The sequence below is a fragment of the Eptesicus fuscus genome, chromosome 10 (genome assembly GCF_027574615.1).
Source record: "Eptesicus fuscus isolate TK198812 chromosome 10, DD_ASM_mEF_20220401, whole genome shotgun sequence".
NCBI lineage: Eukaryota > Metazoa > Chordata > Mammalia > Chiroptera > Vespertilionidae > Eptesicus > Eptesicus fuscus.
Window position 1 is genome coordinate 67,445,427 of NC_072482.1, and position 25,476 is coordinate 67,470,902.

The following is a 25,476-nucleotide window of genomic DNA, read 5'->3' on the forward strand; positions in this document are numbered from 1 at the left end:
CGGAGTCTACAAATAGGATTTGGAAGCACTGCCTAAAGGAGCCTAAAGGAGCCACACGGGGCCCAGTGGAAACCTCCCGCAGGTCTCGCCCAGCCCCAGGCTCTGCAAACCCGACCCCCCGCTACGGGGTGTCCGTAGGAGGCGTGCGCGCCCCCGCGGGGCTCAGCGTGCGCGTCTCCGCCTCAGCGCGCGCGCCTGCGCGAGGCTCGCCGCCGCCTGGGCCGCCGCCTTCGAGGCCCTGCCGGGCCGGTGGGCGGGGCGCAGCGAGGGGGCGGGGCGCCGAGGAGGGAGAGGCCAAGTCACTGGAGGAGGAGGAGGAGGTGGAGGAGGAGGAAAGAGAAGAGAGGAGAGGAGGTGGTTGCCGGGCCGGGCAGAGAGGCGCTGGAGGAGGCGGACCGCCCGGGGCTGTGGGGCGCGGAGCGGGTACGGGACAGCGAGGAGCAGCCGGCACGGCGGCCACGGCAGCCAGCGCCCGGGCCACGGAGCGGCCGCGCCGGCCGGTGAGTGTCAGGAGGCCCAAGGGAGACGGGCGGCCCGGGCTGCGCCGGGGATGGAGGCGGCGGCGGCCGGCCGCGCGAGGCCGCGGCCAGGTCGGAGGCGGCCCGGCCCGGGGCGGAGTGAGAGCGGCCCCGCCGGCCCTGCCCTGTCGGTCCCGGCGCTGTCCCGGCGCCGAGTGGGCGTCCGCGCGTGGGGTTCGCCGCGCGGGTCCTGCTGCCGGGCCGGCCGCGGAGACGGGCTGCAAATGGCGACCCCGACCCCGAGGACCGACCCTCGAGTCACCCCGCCGTGCGCGTTTGCGGGTTGGAGAGGGGTGAAGGAAACTTGGGAAACCCCAGGGAACCTCGAAAACCCAGGTCCCTTTCCGTTAGCCTTTTAGAAACCCGCGTTCTTTGGGGGCAGCCAACGGGTTAACGTGGGACGGGGAGGCATCTTCAACTGTCTCCGCGGGATGGGCGAAGTTGGTAACTTTTCCATTCATGGAAGTGAGGAGCTCCTGCTCTTAGCCTGAGCCCTCATTAAAGGGAAACGAACGGGGTACAGGGCTGAGGGCTCTGGCCGCTTCCAAGTCATCTGTGTCCTGTCCCGGACAACTGCCCTGCTTGGAAGGGGCCGCGGACGGCACGCCGAATTGAGAGCCTTCTCCCGAGTTGGTTGTCGGCGTGTGCCTTTGGGAGAAGGGAGACTGGCAGAACCATGTGTTGTTTACCGTGGCTCTCCTGCTCCTTTCCCCTCGGCCTCTCCGTTTTTCTTTCTGAGCCATTTCATCAAGTCTCAGAGAGGAGATGCTTGGGAAGGAATTGACCTTTTATTCCAGAATTACTTTATTGGCTCGGGTCCAAGATGAAGTTATTTATGGGCCTTCTGATACCATTGCAGATTAACTTAAAAGTCTTTACATACGAAACCCCCAAACTTTCTAAACTTCCGTTTCTGTTTGCCACATTTCAAATACTGTGTTATGTCTTTCAGAGACCTGGTAAATGATAGCCCCAGGTTTGGCGTTTGCTCCTATTTGCCCAGGTTTTCCAAAGCTGACCAGCTGTTGACACGGCCCCAGAGGAAAAGATTAGGTAGGATAAAATGTACGTTTAGGATTTTTACTCCGGGTTCGGTTTTTTCAGCGTGAGATTTTCGCTGAATCACTGTTCTTTATGCTTAGTCACTGTTTCTTATTAGTTTGGGGATAACCTGGTGTTTTGCTAACTTTTTAAGTTGCCCGTTTATTTTTATCTGGTACTTGACTGCGGTGACATAGCTTTCTTGTGTGATTCTGGAAATGTTAGTGGGTGGAGTTTTGTGAGTGTTTATGGAGAACTGAAGTTTCCACTATAGGCAAACTTTCATGCATTCCAAGTGTACTGGGCATTTAATTTCTCCATGTTCCAGGGTACTTTAAGGTCACTAAAATAGGCATCGGTAATGTATGTTTACTATTTGGTATGTTACTAAAATATGACTTTTAATGGGATAAGTCCTATGCTATTCTGTATGGTTTTGATGTAATTTTTAACCGAGTTCCTGTGATTGCCTATTTCATTAAAGGGAGTTAGTACATTCGTATTCATAGAATTCTTTGTTAAAGCCTTCAGTCAAGAGGCTATATAAAACATTATTCAATTTCAAATTCAGTTTGATGAAGCAGGTGAGGTCGGCCTTGGAGTAGTGGTTTGTACCTTGTAGGTAGCTTAACACAGATAAGCATGCATGAATTAAAACTCATTCAGTGAAAATCTTTTACAAAAGGGGTGTGTCTTTTTTTTTTTTTTTCTTTTCAGAGTGGGTAATGTTAGCATTAGGTAGTTCCTCATAGGATTGTTTTTAATAACCTTTATTCATACATAAAGCTTTGTGTATATAAATGATGTGTAAAGTGAAGTGCCTCTGTTTTCTGAGGAAACAGATTTGTGTCCTACTGGACACATACATAATAGTATGCAACCTTTGTAGAGTTATAGGGTGTTTTCACAATAGTAATGGCCTCAAGGTCACAAAGCTGAAATTCCTTTTAAACCCATTCCCCTCTGCCCTGCTGCCCATTGTAATTGGCTGAGTTCTGCCATTTTTATCTGAGTGTCAACTCACATAGATTCTGGTCTCAATGTTAAATATTTATTAATATTTTAATTTCTGATGTAAGTCTTTAATAATTTCATTTTCTTATTTAGTGAAGAACATGGCAAGTAATTAGAACTTTCACTTTGGAATAAGCTACTCATGACCATATTTAGAAATGAAAGATGTATGTTTTGATTATATCATATTGGAAAGCTAAAGCCTGAAAAAAAATTCCATACAATTAGGTCATCATTTTATAAATAAAAAGAAGTCAGAACCAAAATTTAATAAAAGAATGTGGACAGTGTAACCCGGTTAGCCATTTTGGACTCATCAGGAGAGCTTGTGCTTTGAGTCATGACTTTAATGATAACGTATTTTCAATCTTGTCTACTTAAACCAGTGAAATAGCTGTTCCACTGAGGTTATTGATTGATTGTAGTCTTTAAAACTGAGTGCTCCTGATTACAAATAAGTCAGCAAGTGTTTCTATTTACTGTGCAATAGTATTTTGTACAAGAAGGGTAAGACTTACTCTGGAGGAGCTTATAACTGATTGCAAGCAACTCTACTGTTTAAGTAGAGTTCTTTTCCATCTACTCCCATATTAATTGTAATATTAAGCAGCTGATACCACTTCCTTTTGTGAGCTTCTTTTCCTCAACCTAAATCAACTCAGCATCTTCACGTGTGCAAACATCGCCACCTCTGCTTTTCTTTTTCCACCTGATGTCTTATATTCAGTAACTAGTAACCAGACTGCAGGATTGGTTAGGGCAGTGGTTGGCAAACTCATTAGCCAACAGAGCCAAATATCAACAGTACAACGATTGAAATTTCTTTTGAGAGCCAAATATTTTAAACTTAAACTTCTTCTAACGCCACTTCTTCAAAATAGACTCACCCAGGCCGTTGTATTTTGTAGAAGAGCCACACTCAAGGGGCCAAAGAGCCGCATGTAGCTCACGAGGGGACACTGGCAGGTGGACATCCCCTGAGGGCTCCTGGGTTGCTGAGGGGACACTCCCCCTCTCCGCTGTGCATTAACCTATGAACCAGGAGGTCCTCAGGGGGCATACTCAGGTTGCCAACCACGGGGTTAGGGAATTAAAATAGTGGAACAGTATACAGGTAAATGTTTCCTTCTGTGCCTTTTATTACTATTATTTTTTAAGGTTTTAAAACAGTGGAAGATTGGAATTAATTTTTTTGATTTACTTTTCCCTTTGGTTTGCTTTTTTTTTTTTTTGGTTGGATAATTTATCTTATTTCATATACAGTATTAATGCCTGGGACATAATGACCTAGGTGCTTAATAAAAGTGATCACTATTGACATTCTAGCACTGGTACAATGAGTATACTAGATCTATAAGTGAAGTGTGTAGTTTTTCATGAAATCAAGAATCTCATTATATTTTGGAATCCATTTGGTTATTTCTTGTATTATAATTCTTTTTTGTTGTTGTTTTTATTTTATTTATTTATTTTTTTAATATATTTTATTGGTTTTTTACAGAGAGGAAAGGAGAGGGATAGAGAGTTAGAAACATTAATGAGAGAGAAACATCGATTCAGCTACCTCCTGCACACTCCCTGCTGGGGATGTGCCCACAACCAAGGTACATGCCCTTGACTGGAATCGAACCTGGGACTCTTCAGTCCGCAGGCCGGTGCTCTATCCACTGAGCCAAACCGGTCAGGGCTGTTGTTGTTTTTAGGTAAGTGAGGCACAGTATTGAACACAGGGAACACAAGAGTTGAATGAGGCAGATATGGGCCTGCCTTCTTCATGGAGCTTAGAGTTTTCTTGTGGAGATAGATATTAAACAGGATAATGATTTACTTAGAGTTGTGAGTAGTGTTACCAAAGAAAAATACAATGTGGGATGAGCATGTAATGTAATATGGGATTCACACCTTGTCTATGTGGAAAATAACATTTAAGCTGAGACATAAAGATTTGAGGCAGCAGTTAAGGGAAAGGTGTGTGTGTGTGTGTCTGTGTGTCTTGGAGTCAGAAGCAGGCATTAGGATAGCCTGAGGCAGCAAGCTGTTTGAGTAATTTGGGTGACTTGACTTAGCATATTTTAAAATTTTGCTAATTTGCAATGTTTTATTGCTTTTTTTTTTTTTATCACCTTACATATTTTAATGAATTCTGAAAAATAATTTGTTTTGAGGGCCATATCTTTAAGTCTAGAAATAGCTTTGACTGACAAGGCCTAATTTCATCATATGGGAAAATGCCATGTCTTAAAACTATTTTTATGGATTGCTTGTCAGCCCCAGAGTATGAGTTGGCCAAGAATTTTTGTTAGAGAAAATTGAAATTATTATAAAGCATCTAATCATTTACATATATTTTCTGATCTAATGAAACTTTTCCAGTTGTTTGGAAATGTTAAGATTCTTTTTTTAGCCCAGCCAGTGTGGTTCAGTGGTTGAGTATTAACCTATGAACCAGGAGGTCCTCAGTCAGGGGGCATACTCAGGTTGCAGGCTTGATCCTGCGGGGGGGGGGGGGGGGAGGGGGGAGTAGCGTGCAGGAGGCAGCCAAGCAATAATTCTCTCTCATCATTGATATTTCTACCTCCCCCTCTCCCTTCCTCTCTGAAATCAACAACAAAAAATATATATATAAAACAAGATAGCCTTTAAATGTTTTATTTAAGCTTTGATTTTTCTCTTGTGTAAAATCCTCCTATATAATAAAGAGGTAATATGCAAATTGACCCTCACGGCCTCACAAGATGGCTGCCTATGACCAGGCCTGCAGCGGGGTTAGTGAGGGACAACCAAATGACTGAACAAGCAGGCTGCGTGGGGCGACCAGGCCAGCAGGGGGGTTAGTGAGGGACGACTGAACTGCAGGCTGTGTGGGGTAACCAGGCCGGCAGGGGGGCAGTAAGAGGCAACCTGGACAGTGGGGGGGCAGTTGGGGGCGATTAGGCTGGCAGAGGGGGCAATGAGGGGTGACCAGGCTGGCAGCAGGGGGCAGTTGGGGGCAACCAGACTGACAGAGGGAGGCAGTTGGGGGCGACCAGGCCGGCAGGGGGGCCAGTAAGCGGTGACCAGGCCGGTGGGGGTGGCATTTAGGAGCGACCAGGCTGGCAGGGAGGGGGCAGTTGAGGGCAACCTGGCCGGCATCAGGGGGCAGTTAGGGGCGATCAGGCTGGCGGGGGAGGGGGGCAGTTAGGGGTGAACAGGCAGGCAGGCAGGTGAGTGATTAGGAGCCAGTGGTCCAGGATTGTGAGAGGGATGTCCAACTGCCGGTTCGGGCCTAAACTGGCAGTCGGACATCCCCCAAGGAGTCCCGGATTGGAGAGGGTGCAGGCTGGGCTGAGGGGACACTCCCCCCCCCCCCCCCCGTGCATGAATTTCATGCACCAGGCCTCTAGTCCTATATAATAAAAGGCTAATATGTAAATTGACCCTAACGGTGGAACGACCGGTCACTATGATACGCACTGACCACCGGGGGGCAGACATTCAACGCAGGAGCTATCCCCTGGTGGTCAGTGCACTCCCACAGGGCTCCGCTCAGCCACAAGCTGGGCTGATGGCTGCGAGCGCAGCAGCGGTGGCGGGAGCCTCTCCTGCCTCCTCCGCAGCACTAAGGATGTCTGAGGGCTCCCAGGCTGCCAGAGAGATGTCTGACTGCCAGCTTAGACCTGATCCCCTGGTGAGCAGGTCTAAGCTGGCAGGTGGACATCCCCTGAGGGCTCCTGGGTTGCTAGAGGGATGTCTGACTGCCAGCTTAGGCTTGATCCCCTGGGGAGCGGGCCTAAGCTGGCCAGGTGGACATCCCCCGAGGGGTCCCGGACTGCGAGAGGGCGCAGGCCAGGCTGAGGAACCCCCCCGCCCCTGAGTGCATGAATTTTCGTGTACTGGGCCTCTAGTTTAGATTATAATATGCATCTCAAAAATATATTTCATAAAATTCTTTTTTTAGTGAATTCTTTCAAAACTTAATATTGAGAAGTTTTAAATTATGCTCCTCTTGAACTTGAAGCCTCAATTTTAGCAACTTGTTTTCTTGGGCTGTGTCACTGTTCAACTGGTAAATCAGGAATGGACATTTTTAAAGCCGTTTCACAGGGTTTATGAGGAATGTGAGGCATATTTGATAATAGTGATCTTGATTAGAAAGAGCTTGGATCTGGAAGTTTTAAGTTCTGAAGCTGAGGTTTATATACCCAGAACATTATTTGGGTATTGTCTATTGCATTTTCTTATTTCTTAATATATTTAATAGTAAAATGGAATTAAACTTGATTCCTTCTTTGTATAACTATTTTGAGAATTGTTAAATTTATATTGTTCTATATGCTTATAGTGAGCATTATGAATATTAGTTATTCATTGAATAATTTAAAACTCCTATATTCAAAGCAAAGTGTGTGCTATTATAACTAGAAAGGACGGAAAAGGTAGGTTTGATTCCCAACTGTCTTATTCAGTTGGGGATCAAACCTCTACCACCTTTCTGTGTACAGGAGGACACTCCAACCAACTGAGCCACACTGGCCAGGGCTCACCCAGTTCTTGACCACAGGGGTGATTGTGTTGGAATAAACTACACACAAAGTTGTATAATCTCCGTTCCTCAAATAACATCTTAAAATTGTATTTCCATTTACTGAAGTGCTGCCTTATTTTCTTAAACCTTTTATAAGTAAACATATCTGTTATTGTCCATGTGCATGGATCAGATATAGATTTAAATCCTAGATGACCTTGGGCAAATCAGCCTTTCTGAATCTCAGTTTCCTTTGAGTTATTATACGGATTGTGACATTAAGTGACAAGACATATGTAAAGAAGGATAAATAGGTATGTAAGTAGTGTTCCTTTTTTCTTTTCTGTAAGTCCACTTCAATGAATACTAAATATTTTGGACTCATTGCTGTGGGTGTTTTTATTTTCATTTTTTAACATTTTTCTTATTCAGAGTAGAATAGTATGCAAGATGCTATTTATTTTGAAGCTTGAGAGCCTACATTCGCTTTCAGAGTTGCTCTTTTTCATTTAACTCAGTTGTTTGTAACAGTTGCTATTTTAAACACTTTGAATTAAGTGACTTTTTTGAGATGTGTTCTGTCTGGCGTGGTCATGTGATTTGTACATAACATAAAGTGTTCCTACAAGTTCTGAGAGCAGTGGTCACTTTTGGAACAGCTTGTATTTTTAGTTTTCTCTCAGTAACAGTCAAGCTTACTTCAGCATGTGAGATGAACTCAGTCTGGTTGCAAAAAAGAAAGCTACAGCTGTTTTCACAATCTAATCCCTCAGCACAGTTTGCGTTATTTATTTATTTATTTTTTGGCCTTAATTCTTAATAAAGTTTTCTTTTGAATTTCTGCTTAATTTACAAATGTTTTTCACAATTAGTCTCTCATTTCTTCTATTAGGTCTCTTTTAGCATGTCTGTTTTTAAGTTATAGGTCTGTCATTACCTATAAAATTTATAGAGTTAATATTCAATGGTATATTTAGCTCATAATTTTTAATTTTTAAATACAGTTTAGAAAATACAGTTTTGTTGATAAATGTGTGCCTCTCTCCTATTGCTGGCATCATTAAGCACCATAATACCAATTCATAACTTTTTTACTTGCTCAAGAAAAGCTCTACCAATTATTGGTAGACTTGTTATTTTAGTTTGAAGAAAATCAAACCTGAACTGGAGAAAAAGAAATGGCAATTTGGGGAGTAGTTTACATTAGACACCTGGACCAAAATAGAGTTTATGGGAAAATATGTCAGAGAGCTAGCTTATGCACTAAAATGAAGAAAATAGGCTAATAATCAGCATCTCATCCAGAAAATTATTATCTACTACTGTGTAATTCAACTTGGGAAATGTTGAGTTGAGTTGCCTATGCCACATACATGTAGAGATGTATCATAAGTAATTGTCTGAAGTTTGGAAGAGGGATCTGGGCAGGAGGTATAAATGAGTTTTCAGAATATTGGTGGTAATTGATGCTTTTGAGAAATTGTAAACACCCAGGGGGAGAATTTATAGAAGAATGAGCAAGAAATTACATAGGCCCCTGAAGAATAGGAGAATAGGAGTGTCTTAGAATAAGAGTTTAAGAGGTAGGGGGAAAACCAGGGAAATGTGACATCATGAAAACTAAGAAAAAAATAGCTTAAAAGTAGAAATTAGTCAACATCCTATATAATAATAGACAAATATGCAAATTGACCATACCTCCGACACACCCACAAGCCACGCCCACCATCCAATCAGAGCGAGCATGCAAATTAACCCAAACCAAGATGGCTACAGTCACAGAGAGCAAGGTTTCCTAGGTAACAGAGAAAGGCAAGCTTTCTGCCAGCCGTTGCAGGCCTAAGCCTCCACTCAAGCCACAAAGTTTCAATTATAGAAGGTAAACAAATTCAAACAAATGGCGGTAGAATGGAGCTTGAGAGAGCAGGCCAGGGTTGCTGCCGGCAACAGGGGAAGCAAAGCTTTCTACACACCCTGGCCAGGCCCACCCGCTTAAGGCAACAAAGTTTCAATCATAACCCCAACACAAATGGCTTCGGGCCTTGGAGGGAGCCCCAGGCTTGGCTCTGCTCCAGGCTACAAAGTTTCAATAGTAGAAGGAAAATAAATTCCAGATACCAGGGCCTCCGCTTGCATTGCCAGGGGGCGTGGCTGGCCTGCAAACCACCACAGGCCCCTCGCTCAGGCCGCCCCATGCCCCAAGGGAACCCCACCCTGATCAGGGACACCCTTCAGGGCAAACCAGCTGGCCCCCACCCCTGTACCAGGCCTCTATCCAATCTAATAAAAGAGTACTATGCAGATTGATCATCACTGCAACACACAATATAGCTGCCCCCATGTGGTCAAAGATCCTGCCCCCATGTGGACACAGGATCGCCACCACAAGATGGCCAGCAGGAGAGGGCAGTTGGGAGGCACCTGGCCTGCAAGGGAGGGCAGTTGAGTGGGACCAAGCCTGCAAGGGAGGGCAGTTGGAGGTGATCAACCCTGCAGGAAAGGGCAGTTAGGGGTGACCAGGCCGGCAGAGGAGGGAAGTTGGGGGCAAACAGGCTGGCAGCAGAGTGGTTAGGAAGTGATCAGGCTGGCAGGCAGAAGCGGTTAGGGGCAATCAGGAAGGCAGGCAGGCAAGCAGTTGGGAGCCAGCAGTCCTGGATTGTGAGAGGGATGTCTGACTGCCCGTTTAGGCCTGATCCCACCTAAACGGGCAGTCGGACATTCCTTGAGGGGTCCCATATTGGAGAGGGTACAGGCTGGGCTGAGGGACAACCCCCCTCAGTGCACGAATTTCGTGCACCGGGCCTCTAGTATACATAATAAAAGCCTAAGTGACTGTTATGGCGGAATGACCAGAATGACTGGTCGCTATGATGTGCACTGACCACCAGGGGGCAGACGCTTAACGCAAGAGCTGCCCCCTGGTGGTCAGTGCGTTCCCACAGTGGGAGTGACGCTCAGCCAGAAGCCAGGCTCACAGCTGGAGAGTGCAGTGGTGGTGGCGGGAGCCTCTCCCACCTCTGCGGCAGCTCTAAGGAGCAGCGAGCAGCGAGCCGAGCAGTAAGGAGCAGCGAGCAGGCAGGCAGTAAGGAGTGAGGGGTTCCAGACTGCAAGAGGGCACAGGCTGGGCTGAGAGACGACACCACCACCACCACCATCCCCCAGCCCCCAGTGCATGAATTTCGTGCACCGGACCTCTAGTAATGATATAATGGCCAAGGAAGATGGGGACTAGTAAAAACTGCCCTTTGGATTTAGCACTGAGACTCTGAGTAGCACAGATTTAATGAGTGGTGGTGAAAATAAAAGCCAGATTTATGCTTTTATTATTAAATAATTTTTAAAATTGGCCATTATTTTGTCTAAGTTATTTTTTTTCATCTTAGCAACCAGAGCTGGACTGGCCATTATGGAGGAGGAGCTGCAGCATTCGCACTGTGTGAATTGTGTCAGTAGACGGTGTATGACCAGACCAGAGCCTGGGATTTCCTGTGACTTGATTGGTTGTCCATTGGTTTGTGGCGCAGTCTTCCATTCTTGTAAAGCTGATGAGCATCGACTTTTATGTCCATTTGAACGAGTGCCTTGCTTAAATAGTGGCTTTGGATGTCCATTTACAATGGCTCGAAATAAAGTTGCTGAACATCTAGAAACATGTCCCGCAAGTGTGGTGTGCTGTACAATGGAATGGAACCGATGGCCAGTTAGTTATGCAGATCGGAAGTCGTATGAAAATCTAAGCAGAGATGTTGATGAAGTGGCGCAATTAGATATGGCCTTGGCCCTTCAAGACCAAAGGATGCTCTTAGAATCTCTCAAAGTAGCCACCATGATGTCAAAAGCGACTGATAAAGTATCACAACCTAGAGAACAAATATCAGTTAAATCAGCTGTTCCAGAGATACCACATGCTAATGGTTTGGTGTCTGTTGATGAAGAATCTTATGGTGCACTTTATCAAGCTACTGTAGAAACAACCAGAAGTTTGGCTGCTGCTTTAGATATCCTGAACACCGCCACAAGAGACATTGACATGTTAAGTACGAATCTTCCTGCTTCCTCAAGTGAAATGAACGAAGAGCAAAATGCCAGAGAAAGCTTACAGAATAGGAACTTGAAAGACCAAGACCATGTTTATGAGGATGAGATAGGAGCAGTAGGTGGAATTGACCATAACGATACAAATCAGAATGCCCAATCTGAACAAAATGGTTCAAGTGATTTGTTATGTGACTTGGATACCAGTTCTTATGACACTTCTGCTCTTTGTAATGGCCTTCCTATGGAAAATATATGTACACAGGTCATAGACCAGAACCAGAATTTACATGATTCTGGAGAAAGTAACTTAACAAATGGAGAATGTGTAGCATCAGATGGCACTTCAGAACCTTCCAGTTCACTTTCAGTAGCAGCACAACTTAGGGAAGTAATACCACCTAATGCTTTGCCTAACGGCACAATTCAGCATATCCTCATGCCAGATGACGAGGATGAAGGAGAATTGTGTTGGAGAAAAGTAGACTTAGGAGACCTGAGGAATGTGGATGTCTTATCTTTCAGTCAACCTCCTTCATTCAAATTTCTTTCCAATTCATGTTGGTCTAAACCAAAGGAAGATAAAGCAGTAGATACATCAGATTTGGAAGTTGCAGAAGATCCAATGGGCCTCCAAGGAATAGATCTAATCACAGCAGCATTACTGTTTTGTCTAGGAGATTCTCCAGGTGGAAGGGGTATATCTGATAGTCGCATGGTTGATATTTATCACATTGACTTTGGAACTCAGACTTTTTCACTTCCATCTGCAATATTAGCTACAAATACAATGGTTGGGGAAATAGCTTCAGCTTCAGCTTGTGATCATGCCAACCCACAGCTTTCAAACCCGAGTCCTTTTCAGACACTTGGGCTGGATTTAGTATTGGAATGTGTCGCTAGGTACCAACCCAAGCAGCGTTCAATGTTTACATTTGTTTGTGGACAGCTATTTAGAAGAAGAGAGTTTTCTTCACATTTTAAGAATGTGCATGGTGACATTCATGCTGGACTCAATGGCTGGATGGAACAGAGGTGTCCTTTAGCATATTATGGCTGTACCTATTCTCAGCGTAGATTTTGCCCATCAACACAAGGAGCAAAGATTATACATGATCGCCATTTGAGGTCATTTGGAGTTCAGCCATGTGTATCTACAGTATTAGTAGAGCCTGCTAGAAACTGTGTGTTGGGATTACATAGTGACCATCTAAGTGGTCTTCCTTTTGAGGTTCTGCAACATATTGCAGGCTTTCTGGATGGCTTCAGTCTATGCCAGCTTTCGTGTGTATCCAAGTTAATGAGGGACGTGTGTGGCAGCCTGCTTCAGTCTCGTGGAATGGTCATACTGCAGTGGGGAAAAAGGAAGTATCCAGAAGGAAATTCATCATGGCAGATAAAAGAAAAGGTCAGTTTAATTTTAATTGTATTATCTCCTTATTTGACACATTATAGGAACTTAATAATGTTGCTGAATTAATGAAAAATGTTTGATATAGATCATTCTTAAAACTTAACTCAATATGACAGATAGCCAGAAATGTCATAACCAATATTTACTGCAGACATCCTAGAACTAGAGTCTAATCTTATATGGCAGAGGCCACTTCTGTTTCTTTAATCAAGCAGTTTTGTATCCATTTAGTTCTTCTGTAACAACTCCATTTGTTTGTGGCCATGTTAACCACCTTCTAATTTGGACTCCATCTGAAACATTTTCACCATAGGACAATGGGGGAAGCAAGAGAAGGTTTTTTACTGCTTACAATTGCCATTTTATTTTCATTCTTAGCAGTTTCTTTCTTAGGACTTGATTGTTTCAGGTAGAACTTAAATAGGGAGAGATGAGAAAAAAGTTACTAGTAAGTGACCAATTCAGTATTTGGGGGCAGGTGGACATAAATGGATGGATGTGGGTATGTATTCAAGTGAGATAAGAGTAGGGGCAGTAGAATTTGATATTGGTGGTGGGGACTCTGGGTTTAATACAATAAAAGGGAGTGCTGCATATTGGAAGCTTGAGCTGGGATTTAGGTAGACCCGGGAACAAATCCTGGCTCCACCATTTTTCTCCTGTGACACCTATTTTTGCCCAGCTTTTAAAAAAATATGTTTTTATTGATTTAAGAGGGGAAGGGAGAGGAAGAGACAGATAGAAACATCAATGATGAGAGAGAACCATTGATTGGCTGCCTCCTGCAGCCCCCCACTGGAGATCGAGCCCACAACCCGGGCATGTGCCCTGACTGGGAGTCAAACCATGAGCTCCTGGTTCATAGGTCGACACTCAACCACTGGAGCACACCAGCTGGACTCAGCTTCTTTTTGAGGCACAATCCAATAGAAACTAGCAGGTATTATAGATATCTTTGTAGGTGTTTTCATTTCAGAACTTCTATAATATGGAACCTTGCATTATATAAAGTGGAGAAAATTTTGATAAATTTCACATTGGGGTTTGGCTACTTGGTTTTTACAATCTTAAGGTTTTTCTCTTACTTCCACTCATTGCTCCAGTTTTCAGAATTCTACTTCTACTTCTGTGTTCTCCTAAGGCAGAAACTTCATACTTTTATTACTTGCTGCATGTACAGATATATATATATATATACATATATATACATACACACACACACACACACACACACACACATATACACACACACACATACACACACACACACACACATACATACATATATTTTTTTTTATTTTTTTTTTTTATTTTCCAGATGATTTGGTGTCTTTCTCCCATTTGGCATGGAACTCTGAAATGGCCTCCTGGCTTCTTTTTTTCCTTGCCCACTGGTTTTGACCAATGAGGTGAAATATTTTCGGTAGTTCTATTCCTACAGAAAATCTACTCTTGGAGTTTAAATTGCCATTATTTACTACTCACACATCTGTGTCCTGGCCATTGTCTTATTTCAACTCCACCAGACCATTATATATAGCCATTTACTGGTCATCTCCACTGGATTATTTCACAGCTTCATCAAACTCAGCATGTCCAACTTAATCTACTTCTCTTTCTCTCTTAATCTCAGAAAGTGGCATTATTTTGTATCAAATTGCCTAGAGTAGGAATTTGAAAGTTAAGGTTGATTCCCATTTTCCCTCTATTTCCATATCCCAGTAATCACGAATTGCTACAGCATCTTCCTTCTCAGGTTTGTTTTACTGTTTCCATGACCATTTTCCTAGTTCAGTCACACCTTTAGTTCTCTCTTGGAGTACTGCAGTAGCCTCCTCCTAACTGGGTTTCTGGTTCCATTTGTGTCTCTCTTTGACAAATTCTCTGCATAAGAACTAGAGGGACAAACATCGTCTTAAATGCAGTTCTTAAGCTGCAGTGCTTAAAAACTTTTTAAATGTTTATACATTGCCCTGGGATAGAGACTCCTTAATGAAACATTTAAGGTTTTTTATAATCTTGTCCTTACTTACCTCTTCACCTTCCTCTTACTACTCTCTGTTTCAGTCATGTTGATTTACGTACTGTTGCCTGATGTTTTCTTTCTTGCCTAAGGCCTTTGAGTACTTGCAATATGCTAGACAGTGGGCTAATAAGCATTTTACTTTTGTTAATTTATTTAATCTACTGTCCCTATTTTATGGAAAAAGAAATTGAGGTTTAGAGAGGTTCAGTAACTTGTCCAGCTAATCTATGGATTCAGACCTAGGGAACCTATCTCTGAAGCTTGTGATCTTCATATCCTTGCTATATCCTGCTTACTCTTCAGATCTTAGCTTCCTCAAATGAAACCTTTTAGAACCCCACTCTGGAACTTTCAGGGAGGTTCACTGCTCTGTTTTCTTGTGGTGTCCCATTAACATGATAAGCGCCCAGCCTGTTTTGTCTTCAGGACGGAAAGTATAATGTCACACGGGTGATTGAATGTGTTAAATACCCCTCTTTTATATATATCCCTACTAAAGCACTCACCATGCTGTTTTGAAATTCACTAATTGTCTGTTTCTTTCATTAGACTGTAAGTTCCTTGAGAAGTGAGGCTCTCTAGAACCAACAGATCCTACTGCCTAGCATTGCACCTGCCATATAGCTGGCACGAAGTACTTGAGAAATACTTGATTGAAAAATTGGCCCATTACTAAGAAACTTTGTCATCAGGAGGTGGGAGCCATCCATTTTTTCCTGAGTTTGTTTCACCAGACTCTATGTGGAAATAAGGAGGCTGTCTGCCACCATTGAATCTATCCACTAACTTTAGCGTTCTGCTGAAGCTTAACAAAAACTCCTAATTCTTCCCATAGTTTCATGAGTATGGGTAATTGTAATCTAGAATGCCTATTGGTGGTTACTCTGTAGAGCAGGGGTGGGGAATCTTTTTTCTGCGAAGGACCATTTGGACATTTATAACATCATTCACAGGCCATACAAAATTGTCAACTTAAAAATTAGCCTGCTGTATTCAGTCAAATATTTAATTAACTCACCCCTAATGCCTTGACAGGGTCAGACCAAATGATTTAATGGGCCTTATATGGCCTGTGAGCTGGACATTCCCCATCCCTGCTCTAGAGTCTAGACCGGTGGTCGCCAACCTTTTGGACCTCATGGACCACCAGTGGTCCGCAGACCACCGATTGGTGACCGCTGGTCTAAACCACTGACTCCAGGGTAAATGATACATCCCTCAGGAGTATAGCAAGTTAGTACCTTGTGTGCTGAACAGTGGTAACTTCTGTTGTCAACTAAACAGTAATTCTGTTTACATAGAATTTTGAAGGCATCTGGCCGCTCTAGAAGTCATTACCATTCTTTCCTGAGCTCTATTAAGTTCTGAGGGCTTCCCTCAAATCTACTGCTGCTTTCTAGAGTGTCTGCTGTTTTACCATTTATTTTGTGTTCTTTAACTAGACATTGCCTACTGATGAGCTTAGCTAGACTGCTTGGGCCTTGTCTCGTCCCATTCATGCTTGTACCCAGGTGTGTCCTGCTCCATATGTTTATTACCCATGTTCAGATAGTTTTTTGTTTACTTGAGAAGATGCAAGGGGGCGACAACACTCATGATAGACTAATATGATGACAGTGCTTCAGGGCTTGGAGCTGCTGAGTGGCCAAAAGGGGAAGGAAGTAGCCCCCCCCTTTTTTTTTTTACCAGCAGACACAGGGGTAGCAGGTGAACATTTTACAATGATAAGGAGCAAAATAAGATTCATTTTACAGAAGTTCTTTCTATATAAATTTTCAGAAACATTTCGAATAAATTTAAGTACCTGTATTTAATATTACCAAGTACCTTTTATACTTATAAAGAGTGAAAAGATAAGGTACCTTGACATAATATTCTATAGTATTTTTCAGTGTGCTTCATATAGCATTACAGGGATGGGTGAAAAACCTGGATAAGAAAATAGTACTTGTATTGTCTATTTCTCCAGACTGTGGATAGCTCAATATAGCTATCTAGATAGAATTAAAGAATAGTGTGCAATATGTATTATTTTAGGAAGTAATTCTGAATTCATGAGGTTATGATTTTCTAAAATTTGCTTAATAAGCCAGGTTGGATGTGATATATATATTTATTTTTATTATTATTTTTTTTTAAGTTAATCCTCACTGAGGATATTTTTTCATTGGTTTTTATAGAGAATGGAAGGGAGGGGGAGAGACAGAGAGAGACACACATTGATTGGTTGCCTTCTGTATGCACCCCAACCTGGGCCCAGGGATTGAGTCTGCAAGCAAGGTATGTGCCCTTTACCGGAATCGAACCCACAACCCTCAGGCCGCAGGCCAACGCTCTATCCACTGAGCCAAATCGGCCAGAGCAGATATGATTTTTAACACTGCTTTTTGTCTTTTATTTTCTTTTTGGTTATCATTTTATTTATTGAAGTCATAATCTCATAGAAGCAATTTGTCTTATAAATATTTGATAAACAGATTTGTATCCAAATGGATTCACTACTTTTTAATTTTGTTCCTACTTGAAACTTTATACTGCATATTTCTCTAATAGTAGTAATGCATACAATTAGAGCAAGAAGTATGTTTCAATACTTGTCAATTGACTTGTTTAAATCTGAAGTAGAATTTTCTTTCAGGTGTGGCGATTCAGTACTGCATTTTGTTCTGTTAATGAGTGGAAATTTGCTGACATCCTAAGCATGGCTGACCACTTGAAGAAGTGCAGTTACAATATTGTAGAGAAACGGGAAGAAGCCATCCCATTGCCATGCATGTGTGTGACACGAGAACTCACGAAAGAAGGACGTTCACTGCGCTCAGTTTTAAAACCTGTACTTTAAAAACTGTAACTCCACTTGCACATACATGCAAGCACCTAGTATAATTTCTTTGTAATATGTGACACTTTATTAATGTATTAAAGATTACAACAAGCTAAATTTATTGTCACTGTGTATATAATGTTTTGAAGTGACATATATTTTTATAAAGTACTGTTTAGTTGGGAAAAAGTTGCCTTAATGTTTGAAATGTGTGAAACTTTTGGAACTTGCTGGACAGGGTAATCTAATTTTTTGCTACATAATTTTCAGAATTAGTATTTTTAATGGTGTGCAAATTTTGGTTCTTAAATTTTTTGCTTCTTAAACGAATAAGATCCTGACCAAACATATTTCCTCATGTTTTTGTGGGTTGCAACCCATACATTCAAAAGCAAAACTTGGATTCACATTTTTGCACATAGGTTTTTCAGGTGAAAAATGCAGTTGCTTAAGCATTGACATAAGATCCTTCTAAAGATTTTATATTCTAGTGCTCCCTTTATACAGTTATTGACATGTAGATGGTCTCCTAATATATACTTATATAATATTTAAAATCATGACTTTGGTAATGCCATTTATTACATTTTAAAAATAATTCACAAAGATGTATTCACTGTATGTATTTACAGCTCTCATTCATAGAGTGGTTCATACACAACTTTCTTTTTGTTAGATGCCACATCCAAAGACTGGCAACATATTATATGACAGGTTAAAGCAAAACAAACAAAAAGCCTGTGAATTTATTTTAATTTGAAGCTGTTCATGGTATTATTTGCTAGGCATTTGATATTACTGGAGAGGAAAAAATACCTCATTTTAAGTTTGAATTGGGCATATTGTGTTAATAAATTTCAAGCATTCAGAATGCAAAGGGCTTCCCTTTTTTTGTAAGTATTTAAAATTTTTGCTTTTTGATGTTTAAAAAAATCACAACTATGTTGTTTTAAGACATTAAAAAATGTGAAATTTGGTATCTCTGTAAGATGACAATCTTGAAATGCAGAAACCTGTCGTGGTTGACAATCTCCTTAAAACAGTTCCAGCTTAATCTCCTATAGCCTTCTCTATCAAAAAAGTAAGAACTGCATCTTTGTGTAAAGATCAAGGTACAACTGAAAAGTATTCAAAGACCTATTCTTGAACTATTTTATTATAGCTTTCCAATTGATTAATACTATTATTAACCTGATGTGGTCAGTTTTAAAAAATGAATATATCAGTATTTAGAAACAAATTGCAAAAATGGGGACATGTATTTAAATAATTTGTTTTAAGTAACTTCTGGCATTTGGTAGTCTGAAATGGTGACTAGTTACCTTGTTATAAAATATCAAAACTCTATTGTATCTTTTCTTCCTACACTTGTCCCTGAGAGTGCTCTATTGTTACTACGTTCTTGATTCCCATATATGGCAATCAGGCTGGGCAGAGGCATTCCTTGGGCATTAGAAAAGAATTCTAAACTGTTTAAAACTTGTTTTGGTTGAATCAAGACCTTATTATTGTTGAAAGATATAGCACTAAAGACTAATCAATTGTTTCACCTCACCTGTCATTTTAATTAGTGGAATACTTATTTCTCAGTGCTTATACTTGCTTTTTCAACTGAGATTGAATGACATAACCAGTCTATTTCTGTGAAAAAGTCAGAAATAAGATATCAAATAATATAAAATATAACTCTGCCTTTTAAACTTTTGTTGAAGAATGTGTCTGGTTAGGATAGCACAAACATTAAGTTTTTGTTTTATGGTTGTGTTTTTTAAAATCCTTGGGTTTTAAGTTTAGACTTCTTGTTTCCATACTTGATCATGAGAGATTTAACATTTTCCCACCATTAGTTCTTTTACACATCGTTGGCTGTTTTCTTTTTTGTTTGTTATGCCACCATACTGTTTTGTTAAAATGTGTTCTTTGTGCAACATTTGTTCAAATTCTAATAAAATTAATATTTTCCCTATGTGGCTCAGTAACTTAAAAAGGAAAACTTTTATTTAAATAAAACTTAATACTTGTTTAACAAATTCCAAACACAGTCATACTGTTTCTGTAGAGTATGTTTCTGCATGTTACAAGGAGCTGCTTGTTGATTACTACTCACCCATGTTTTACTGGTGAGCATTAAACTTCTTTTTTAATATGGAAAGTTTATCAGTTAGCTTTCTGTGCCCCCTCAGTGTCTTCTTGAAAGTAGTCCCACCTATGGGGTATTGAAAGGCTGAAGAGTTTCTTGCATTATTATTTTTCTAAAACTTGTAATGGGCACAGTTTATCTAGCCTTGTAAGCATGAAAAGATTTGTATGACATCCAAGTGAATTGTCATTTGAGAAGTCTTTGTTAGTCTTTGCTAACCATCAAGATAAAGTGGCAAGTGTAGGATGGAGAGAAATAATTTGAATTCACTTTTATCTGCTGTCTCCTTCCTCAGAACTGCTTGTTATTTTAGTTCCTTCTTTCCCTCCCTCCCTCCCTCCCTCCCTCTCTCTCTCTCTCTCTCTCCTTCCTCCATAAACTCTGGGATTGGAGCCAGCAATCTGTTTTAACAAAAGACCTTCACGTGATTATGATTCACAGTTAAGTATGAGAACTTAGAGGAAAGACTGGGACATGCCAGCTGTTCTCTTGAATGATGTGTTACTGGAGTGGGTAAATGTGTATGTACATACATGTGTAATCCAAAATTATGAGTTAATAGTTAAGTTAAATGATATAATTGTGTTAATATTATAACCATGTGACAAAATACATTGGGTACTATGGTTTTTGGACATATTTTTAAAAAGTAGTATTCACTATAGTATTTTAAATTTACTGTTATTAGTGTTCTGTTCAAGGTAAATTGTAATGCAACTTACAGTTCATTAGCACTTACATTTAGCCTAGTTATCAGTTTTTCTCTTGTTTAGTGGTTACAGGGTGATGTGAATGTATTAGATTTCTAGGATAAGTAAAGAGAGTAGAAGTAGATAAATACTGGATTAAATCCTACAAAAATATTTGTAGGAATCCTTTCAACCCTATCAATGAAGGATTTTAAAGGTTGAATTGTTGGTTTATCAATAGCATAAAATCTTTTTTGGTCTTTGACCCTGTGTTGCATACATACCCCATCAATATTGTTGCTGTTATTTGCTATCTCTTAGAATTGGGTATTGGGATCATAGTAACATAGAAGATAATGGGGTCAATAAAACATCCATATTCTTTGAAGACAGGGTAGTTTTATTATTACATTGATAACAGATTTTTACCTCTGGTGGTTTGAATGCATTGTTTGGCATTTAGAAGCAAAACACATTTAAGTTTTGCATCTCAGCTTAAGAATGGGGTTTATTAATTTTTAAAAATGTCTAAGGAATAGTTATGCAGACATAAAAAAATGTGTGTGTTTCATGCATGACACACCACATTAGAAGGTGATATGACTGGGTCCTGCCTGCAGAGGTGGGTGTTTAGAACTGCAGCAGAAGGAAAGCAATTGGCCCTCATTCTTTCAAAAGGCTGGACTAAGCCTTTGATGGAAAGAATTTCTTGGATATGTGTTTGGCTGATTGGCTAAATACTGTTCTAAGTAATCTTACTTAACATGCTCACCAGGCCTAGGAAGAGAATGTTAGTTATGCCTTTAAACAAAATCAACTCATCAGTGACTTGTCCATTGTGTTAAAATAATTAAATATGGGTTTCCTTAGGATTTGATCTAAATCTGATTTCAAACAAAAACATATGTAGAAGTAGAGGCCAACTCTAAAGGCGTAAACTTTCTAAATAAGGAAAGAAGAGTGGTTTCTAAAGTCACCTTCCATGGAATTACAGTACTTCGATTCAAAGTAAATTCAAAAGATGTTCTTTCAAGTTTCCAATATATGGATAGAAAACTGCGGTTCTCCAAGTTTAGGGACTGATGAGTGTGGAGGTATCTGAGAGAAATGTGTCCCGGCATGGTTCATTTTTTTACTTTACAAATACAGAAAGAGAAAGGACATTTAGATATAAGGAAATTACTTTGGAAAATATTGTTGCCTAGAATGTTTGATTCCTAATAAGTGTTCAGAAAGAGTTTTGGGTAATACCAAAAAGAAAAGTAGAAACTAAGTAAGATACGTTGCTCTGAAAATCCTTTGCAAAAACTAGTGTCTTGCTGAAATGTTTTCAAGTGTTTTATTGCATCTGTGAATAGTAAAATTCTATAAATTCATTGTTTATATGTATATTTATTTGCATGTATAATCTCCATAAATTGGCCAAGTAGATTTTAATACATCTTGAGATGTATTAATGGAGATACATCTTGAGGTGCTTTTTTCTAAATGTTAGAATGTTTCAAAACTGACATTTTTTATTCAGAATATTTGATGTTCCAGTGTATTATGTGGGAAGTGACTTTTCATTCATTTAATGAACTACTAAGAAATGGTTAAAAGGATGAATTGTAAAATGCTTTATAAAAATACAGTAAAAACTCATTGATATGAATCTTATATATTTTTAAAATATTTTTGACTTGCTGGACTGAAGTGAGGATTCTTTACTATGAAGAAAAGCATTTCTAAAGCAAACTGAAAAACAAGGGAAATAAGTTTCTTTTTTCACTAACACCAATAAAATCTCAAGCACTCCCAAAGTCATTATTAGTCCATTTGCATGCAAATATGATAGGAGATGGTTCTTCAATGCATAGCTAGTTCTAGTGGTGGTAATAGTGTATGTGTTTGAAAGTTACAAAACAACATTTCTGTTGAATTCTTTAAGATTGGCAAAATCATCAGGTCAAATTATCCTTTCTCAATAAAAGCAGATTAATCAGGTTTAATTTTTTACCTTTTTCTAATATAAATTTAGAATTTTCTCAGACAATATCCTTAAACAGATAAATAGGTTGATATGTGTTGGTTCATTCCTTGGCAGAGGGACTGACTAGTTAGATTTCTATACCAGTCAAAGAGTAACATTAACTTACATTATTATTATTCAGTGGTCTAATATAAGAACAGTAGCAGTAATTTCTTATTGCTCAAAAGATTGAAGTTGAAAAAAGGAGATCCTGCCCTTTGCTGTTCTCCTAGATGCTTTTTTCATTAAAATCCCTTCTCCCCACCCCCATTAATTTTCATTATTGCTTTTTATCCCATAACTTGAATTTTCTTACCAGGTGATCAAAAAACCTAGTTTTGCTAATCAGCCTGTGATTAGTAATTTTTGTCCATACGTTTATATTTTATTAAGTAACTTAAACTTCTTTTAAAGTATCTCAGCTCAAACATTTGTAGTATGGAAAAATTGAAGTATCATCATTCAGGTTTAACTGTATTATTTGATTAGAAGAAACCAAACCATAGAAATGGAAGCCATAATGGGTACTGCATCCGGTCAAGAGTAGAACTATCCAATGAATATTTATGTCAAATGGATGGCTTCATATCAATTGATAACTTTTAAAAATTGTTACCTGTATTAGGAAGAGATTTGAAGTAAAGTGGAGAATAGTATTGATTCCCTACATTCCAATAGTTTTGTGATGAAAACTATGACACGAATTGCTTTGAATGATTAATAATTTGGTGGACATGAATTCTAAAGATTTTTATGCTGCATTTAAAATGTTAACGCTGTATTGTTCATTTGATCAGTGTTTAAGCACCAGTCAATCCTGAAAACTTGAATTGCATTCTGAAAGGTAATTGCACTGACTCCTTTACTTACCTCAGAGGTCATTATATCTCTTTTTGATGATTTACATTAATAAGTGTTTTCTTCTTAAATGTGAATGGATATGGTTTTTCTTGAAAAAAGTATTAAGTGAAAAGCTAGAGACAAAAGGCCACATATTGTATGATTCCACTTACATGAAATACGTATCCAGAATGGGCAAATCCATTGAGACAAATCAGATTAATGGTTGCTAGGAGCTGGGGAAGTGACTGTTAATGGGTACTGGTTTCCTTTTGGTGATGAAAATATGCTAGAACCAGATAATGTGGATTGCACAACATTGAATTTTCTAAATGCCACTGAATTGTACAACTGTGACAGTAATTGGCTTCAATGTCAACGTTCATTTTTCACCTTTTACATTTTTTTATGATTCCTTGTGGCACATGTCAATTGAAAGGTCCGTATTTAATATCATGCTTTGAAAAAATTTATAAATAATTTTCAGGATTATTTTTATAGTTTTATACTTTGTTTTCTTTTAAAGAACAAATACAATGATGTGTTAGATAAGACTAAATTAATAAATTGAATTGCTGTATATATTTTGTATTCTTTTGTATTGTCTTGTGGGAAAAACATGTGAATCTTGGGGTTGGTAGGTGCTTTAATGGTCATTTAGTTTCTCATTTTATATTTGGAGAAATCAAAGCTGAGTTTGTCAGAGTGTTCATTCAGCGAGTCCTTTACTGAGCACCCATGCCCTGCACTTTATAGGCTTGGTTCTGGAAGGCTGTGACATGCCTAAGGTTACACAGGAATTAATGACTCCTTCCCTTTCCCTTTTCTCCCTCCCCCTCTCCTCCTCCTACTATATATCTGGTAATTACATTAGATACATGGACAAATGGACAATTTCTAGAGAAGGAGATGGTTTAGGCAGAGATTCACCTTAAATGGTTCTTCCCATAGCTCTCAGCAAAATACACATGACGATAAATAGTCTATTACTTGAGGAATGCATTCATTAAAAATTAACTTTACTTTCATGACTTTGGGAAAGAGGAAATTACAGGTCCTCCCCCCGCACCCCCCCCCCCACCATCCAAAAGTTCAGTGTTCCTTCCTATGAAACTTTTTTGCAAGCTGAAATGGCAGAGAGAGAAAAAGTAATTACCATTAATTTATATGGAAAACATTTTCAGTATTCCCAGACCCAAAAAGTAACCTACAATATCATACCAAATAACCCATAAGACCTAAAATAAGTATGATGTAATAAACACAGCCTATAAAAGTAGAAATAATATTTGTACAGTGTAGTTTCACTTATTAAAAGGGTTAACCAATCTCTCTTTACCAGGTAAGTATAACCTGATGGAATACCACACTTTGTACATCCATCAGTCCACTTAAGCTACAGCTTACATTTCACCCATTACTGGATGCCTACTAAGAGACCACTTTGCTGCCAGCAGAATTGACAGTAACTTCGGCCTCTTTCATGATGCTCTTTCTCTGCGGATAAACAGTATGAATGGTGAACGTAGGCAAGCTCAATGCACTCAGTGTTTTCATTTTGTTCACAATAATGGAAACAATTGTGCCCAGTTTCATACTAAGCATAACACCCTTACGGACTCTCTTAGTCTTTTCTGAAACCTTAGGACACATCTTGTTAATGAATGTACAAATAACGGGGATAAAGCACAGATGCTCACAGACTCAGGTCAGAGCGATGGGGCTTGATGCTGAGAGGCTGAGTGTGGTTCCCCGGAAAGGAGCTTGGTGGCCACTCTCTCTGCTCGGGGTGCTACTGCCTCTGTAACAGATGCTGCACAACAAATGCTGAATGCTATGATTGCTTTTCACCATTTTGCATAAAAGCAAAAATCTTAAGATTTGTTAGCGGAAACAAGACTGATGTAGGTCATCCATAAAAGTGAAGTAAGGTAACACGGATCTTCAAAAAGTGGGGGACACCTGATTTTAAACCAATTATTTTCCACTGTGTTTGTTTTAAGGGGTTGACTTTGGAAAATTGTTGATTAGAATCAATCTGAAAAATGTTAAATTTTTTTGCAAATAATTGTGCCTCTCATGTCACTGGGGGTATATATGCCGATCAAGGTGTGTATATGCTCCAACTTGAACGACAATAAGTATAATTAAATGAGCTTAACAGAATGAGGCTGATAGTGTAAACTATCAAAATAACCATAAAGTGGATAAGAGGAGACTTGCATTCCAATAGCTTTACTTACTGCAACAGGGTCCAACGACAGAGGGAGTGGGAGGAAGGAAAATAATTGTGATAATTCATATTCAAACAAGTTTATTGTGATTTTTCACTTTAGTGATTTCTTATTTACTTGATTTTGTGGTATTTCTACAATAGCTAGGACTCTTTTCCAAACAGTTTATTTGAACCATATTTTCTT

At 40.0% G+C, this 25,476-nt stretch overlaps 1 protein-coding gene across 3 annotated transcripts; it reads left to right on the plus strand.

Moving 5' to 3' along the window:
- The first annotated feature begins 340 nt into the window (after positions 1–340).
- On the plus strand, positions 341–23,636 carry FBXO30 (F-box protein 30). Of its 3 annotated transcripts, none has more exons than XM_054721720.1 (4): positions 341–500; positions 1,471–1,583; positions 10,461–12,520; positions 17,191–23,636. In XM_054721720.1, exons 3-4 carry the CDS (start codon positions 10,484–10,486, stop codon positions 17,392–17,394), a joined length of 2,241 nt encoding a protein of 746 aa, XP_054577695.1. In that variant the 5' UTR covers positions 341–500; positions 1,471–1,583; positions 10,461–10,483; the 3' UTR covers positions 17,395–23,636. The 3 variants fall into 3 exon arrangements, with proteins under 3 accessions (XP_054577695.1, XP_054577697.1, XP_054577696.1); XM_054721722.1 differs by having other exon boundaries at positions 1,471–1,571; XM_054721721.1 differs by lacking the exon at positions 1,471–1,583.
- Positions 23,637–25,476: the final 1,840 nt, after the last annotated feature.